General features: G+C 43.8%; 1 protein-coding gene across 1 annotated transcript; it reads right to left on the bottom strand.

Annotated features, from left to right (window-relative positions):
- Nucleotides 1-3,587: 3,587 nt before the first annotated feature.
- LOC109862238 (matrix metalloproteinase-14-like) lies at nt 3,588-4,043 on the bottom strand. The gene has a single exon (XM_020442227.1). It carries the CDS (start codon nt 4,041-4,043, stop codon nt 3,588-3,590), a length of 456 nt encoding a protein of 151 aa, XP_020297816.1.

Below are 4,043 nucleotides of genomic sequence, written 5' to 3'. Positions count from 1 at the left end.
AAAAATTAGGATACAAAATAATATTAAAAAAATAATATACGGAATAATATAGAGGAAAGAATATAAAGAATAATATAAAACAAATATAATACGAAACAGTAGAAGAAAAAATATATAGAGAAAAATACGGGCAGATAATAAAGTCGTATAAGAGAAACGATATGGGACCAACAACGTGTTGCAACACGGCACAAACCAAATCACGCTAACGAACAAGATAAATGACTTTATCGGAACGATATCGCAAAAGTGCTGAACGGAGGATTTTAATAATTACCTTCGGCTGGAAGATTGCAGTTACAGGTGCGAGAACATAGCAATAGTAAGGCGCAAAGCTAGACGCAGGCTAAGCAGGCGAGAGGGTGCAAGGTATGCATTGCAAGCAACAAGCAAGGATAAATTAGTGTCCAGCAGATTCTTTATAAGCCGCAATTCCACGTGGATTTGCTTGTCTCACCGGCCTTCGCAATTTGATCCAACTGATGGACTCGCCTTGAAGTTTTTGCCAGTGTTCAATTCCAAGTCCGCAGAACATTCGGGATCAAGCGGTCAGCTAGTTTTTCATGCACTCAACCAATGGTCGCAGGAGCGAAGCGGGTGCGCCGTCGGAAGGTTCGATTTTGTTTTTTATTATTACAGAAGGATTAACGACACGCGCTCTCGGCACTAGGAAGATAGACGGTACGATACGTTATTTGAACGCGAATCTTCCGGACAAAATATACACGCTAATACGCGACACGTATTCACAGTACGTTTGCGAATCCGTCGGCGATACTTGTCTCGGAAATTCACCGCCCGCAATGACAATTAAGGCGTACTTTAAATCGATACGGTATTTGCTTTGGATCTACGCCGCTTCCGACTCGCACACACTTCACTCCGGTTGATCGCGCAAGAAAATCCGAGTTTGTCAGGATATTTGTCCTCGCGTCAGCTAATCGCCGTCGTTAGACGATAGCTGACGGTACACTGGCGGTACGCTACGCTAATCGCGGCACACGCAAACAATCACAATTTAACATAGAGAACGTCACGAAAATGCTACTTGGCGTGACACCGCTACTCCAGGGCTTGATCGTACTCAATTAACGCTTACTTTCCATGCACTTAACCTACAAACACTGCCACAAAGCCCCGTGAGGCTCGATTCTGACCGCTGTCGAGAACTCTAAATACGGGCGAAGGACGCGTCCTTGCCGTCATCAACAAAACGCAAAATACAACGACCAGCCTCGACACGAGACATGAGCAACGCGGATTTGTGGCTTACAAAAATGGAAACGGGCACTTCACCCTCGTTCGTTGTCCCGCGACATCAGCTTGTCTTCCTCGTCCTCGTCTGTACCCGGGGCTCAACCACCTGGAGTCGGACAAGGTCACCCTCTGTACTCGAGCACCACACCAGAGCACCAAGATCGCGACACGGGAGACTAAGTTCCTTGGCACGGTAATTTCTCGAACGCACGGGAGCCCGAAAAAGCGTCTCCGTATCGCACAGCTGATTGCGACCAAGAGAGCGATCATCCGGATCGATACGCGGTCGATACGCCGGATAGCGCTAGGGTCGCGTGAGGTAGGTCGAGTGGGCCACTCAGGTCGCGGGGTTGCGTGGCGCAGCTTGCAAGCTTGCTCTAGGCGGCAGGATCCGCGGGCCGCAAAATTCGAACGCTCGCAGGATCGTGATTGCTAACATGTCGTAGTGCGGATAAAGATGTCTTTGGACTAATTAGCGGCTCCTAATAAGCAGCAAGAAAGCCAGCAACTCTATATTTCAAGCCATGCAGCAACAAAAGAGCCATAAAGCACTGCAGCTCAGCGCAGGTTGGTCCGTTGGTGGTCTGTTCCGCCGTTCCGCTCGTTCCGCTTGGCTATCTCGCCTCACACTTGATGCGACTCTGACGTAAATAAGCAGCTTCTCCGTTCCGTCTCTTCTCTCTCTATATATATTCAGCAGCAGGTTGGCGAGGTTGAAAAGTCCCACGATGATGGTCGGAACGGTGAAGCGCCAATAGTACATACAACAAAAAATATAAAAATAAAACGCTATTCTAATCAGACGCATGGAAGCCCTGGAGAATCTTGACGCTTTCTCGAACGGCTCGCATTTTCGAGCTCCCGCAAAAAACTAATTTTTGTGGCAAAAGAGGAGCGGCGCGAATACCACGTCATAACACATGTTATTTGTCAAGGTTAAATATTAAGTAAATGGCCAATACTTTTACGTTTTGGAAAGAAAATAGGAAGGAAGAACAGTTACATTACGACGTAGTTGTGGACAACTGATTGCTACTAGTTAGTTCGTACGGCGCTCGTTGGCGCTACGAGCAACCGCCCCGCTTGCTCCTCGATCCCCGCGCCTATTCCGCGATTCAATGACGCGCTGTGTACCTTTCTTTTGGCTAATGGGGTGGTTAGAATGAAAATTAAGATATCTGCCAGAGAAAATCGGCTTGTGATACCACTCATAAATAAGTTTGTTGTTATACTTTAAAATAGTGATGTCCAAAAAATTCAGCACATCTCTACTTAACTCAATTAAAAACTGTAAACGGGGTGATAAGAATTGAACAGTTGGAGAATAGTATTGAGATGTTCTTTAGGAATTATTATGGCTCTATCATCCACGTATCTAACATAGAATGGTGGTGTAAAAAGGAGTGAGTTAATGTTGGTCAGCTTTAGATCTTGTAATACATCAGCCAAAATAGTGGAAAGCGGTGAGTCTATAGGAACAGCAAAGGTCTGTTTAAAAAATTTATTGTTAAATAAAAAATAGAGTAAGTAGAGTTAAAAACTAATTTTATAGCGTTAAAAACTTTTTCTTTCGGTATTGATGTGTTTTTGATTATAAGGCTCTATCGTTTCTCTAAACCACTGATTGCTAGGTCAAGCAAAATGTTAGTGAAAAGGGGGATGACATCTAACAAGTTCAGAAGTGTTATCAAAAGAGATCCCTGTAATCAATCCAGAAAGATGGCTAAATGTTTAATGTTGTTTTTTAAGTTGTTTTACTGAATTCGAAACACATCATTATTGCTTATATACATTATCGCTGAACAAAAAATAAGTGGGTGTCAAAACAAATTCAACTGCCTTCAAAAAATCAGAGAGAGCGATCTTTGTCTTGAGTCGAGACCTTTTACACCATCTTTCCCAAAATGCCGAATCATAGCCGAACATTACATTTTCGTAATTGTTAACAAAAATTTACTTGTCCTTCCAAGTTTTATCCACAATTCATGCAAAAAATTCTAAATGTCATTTCTTCGAGTACAATACTCGCCAAAAAGGTGCCTCTAAACTTAAATTTCCCTGATTGAGTTTTGCACGAATAAAATGTGAGGCATTATGTACCCCCGGGTTTACATATGCGGATAGTTAAATATATATGAGTTATTTAAGTGCATATGTGACTCGCTTTAAAATTTAACTTAAATACTAGACTGAGTGTCTTTCAAATGTTCTGTCTTTACGTCATCTAGTCTGTAAACGCCGATCGTTTAGATCTTTGGGGTCGGTTTTCTTCGTCGCCCAATTTCTCCAACTTCTTTCTTCTCCTGACCTTCGCCATTCCTCAAACTGATTCAACCGCGCAGCCATCCTTGATACTGTCTCATCAAAGATGCGGTCTGTTTCAAGGTCAGGTCGACTGGTTTCCATATCCGACGCGGTTTCATGTATCGCTCCTCTAGAAGGCTCCGGTCTGAAGGTCCATAATGGTTTTGCACAGTCAGAACATCATCCAGGCTGAGCGTAACAGGCCACTGTTTAATAGGCACGAACACGTACATTACCAAATCGTTGTGCGGACTGTGCTCTATTCCTATCGCATGTCCGATTTCATGAGTCAGCGTGTGCAACACATGATTCTTATTCCACGGATTTTCAGTGAGCTGCACGTGCCACTGTTCCGCATTGTCGATATGTACCTCAGATACATGTTCGAGATCTCCGTTGGAATAATACGCGTGAGCGAAAATTCCACCTCGACCATCACAGTCAAACGGGCACACACTATTTGAGTGACGCTTGTCCCACAT

The sequence above is a fragment of the Pseudomyrmex gracilis genome, unplaced genomic scaffold (genome assembly GCF_002006095.1).
Source record: "Pseudomyrmex gracilis isolate BER0280 unplaced genomic scaffold, ASM200609v1 scaffold_1528, whole genome shotgun sequence".
In the NCBI taxonomy this organism is placed as follows: Eukaryota; Metazoa; Arthropoda; class Insecta; order Hymenoptera; family Formicidae; genus Pseudomyrmex; species Pseudomyrmex gracilis.
This window is presented reverse-complemented; position numbering and strand designations above follow the sequence as displayed.

Coding starts and splice junctions, on each gene's coding strand:
- LOC109862238 (XM_020442227.1), bottom strand. CDS start 4,043: ATGTGGGACAAGCGTCACTCAAATAGTGTGTGCCCGTTTGACTGTGAT.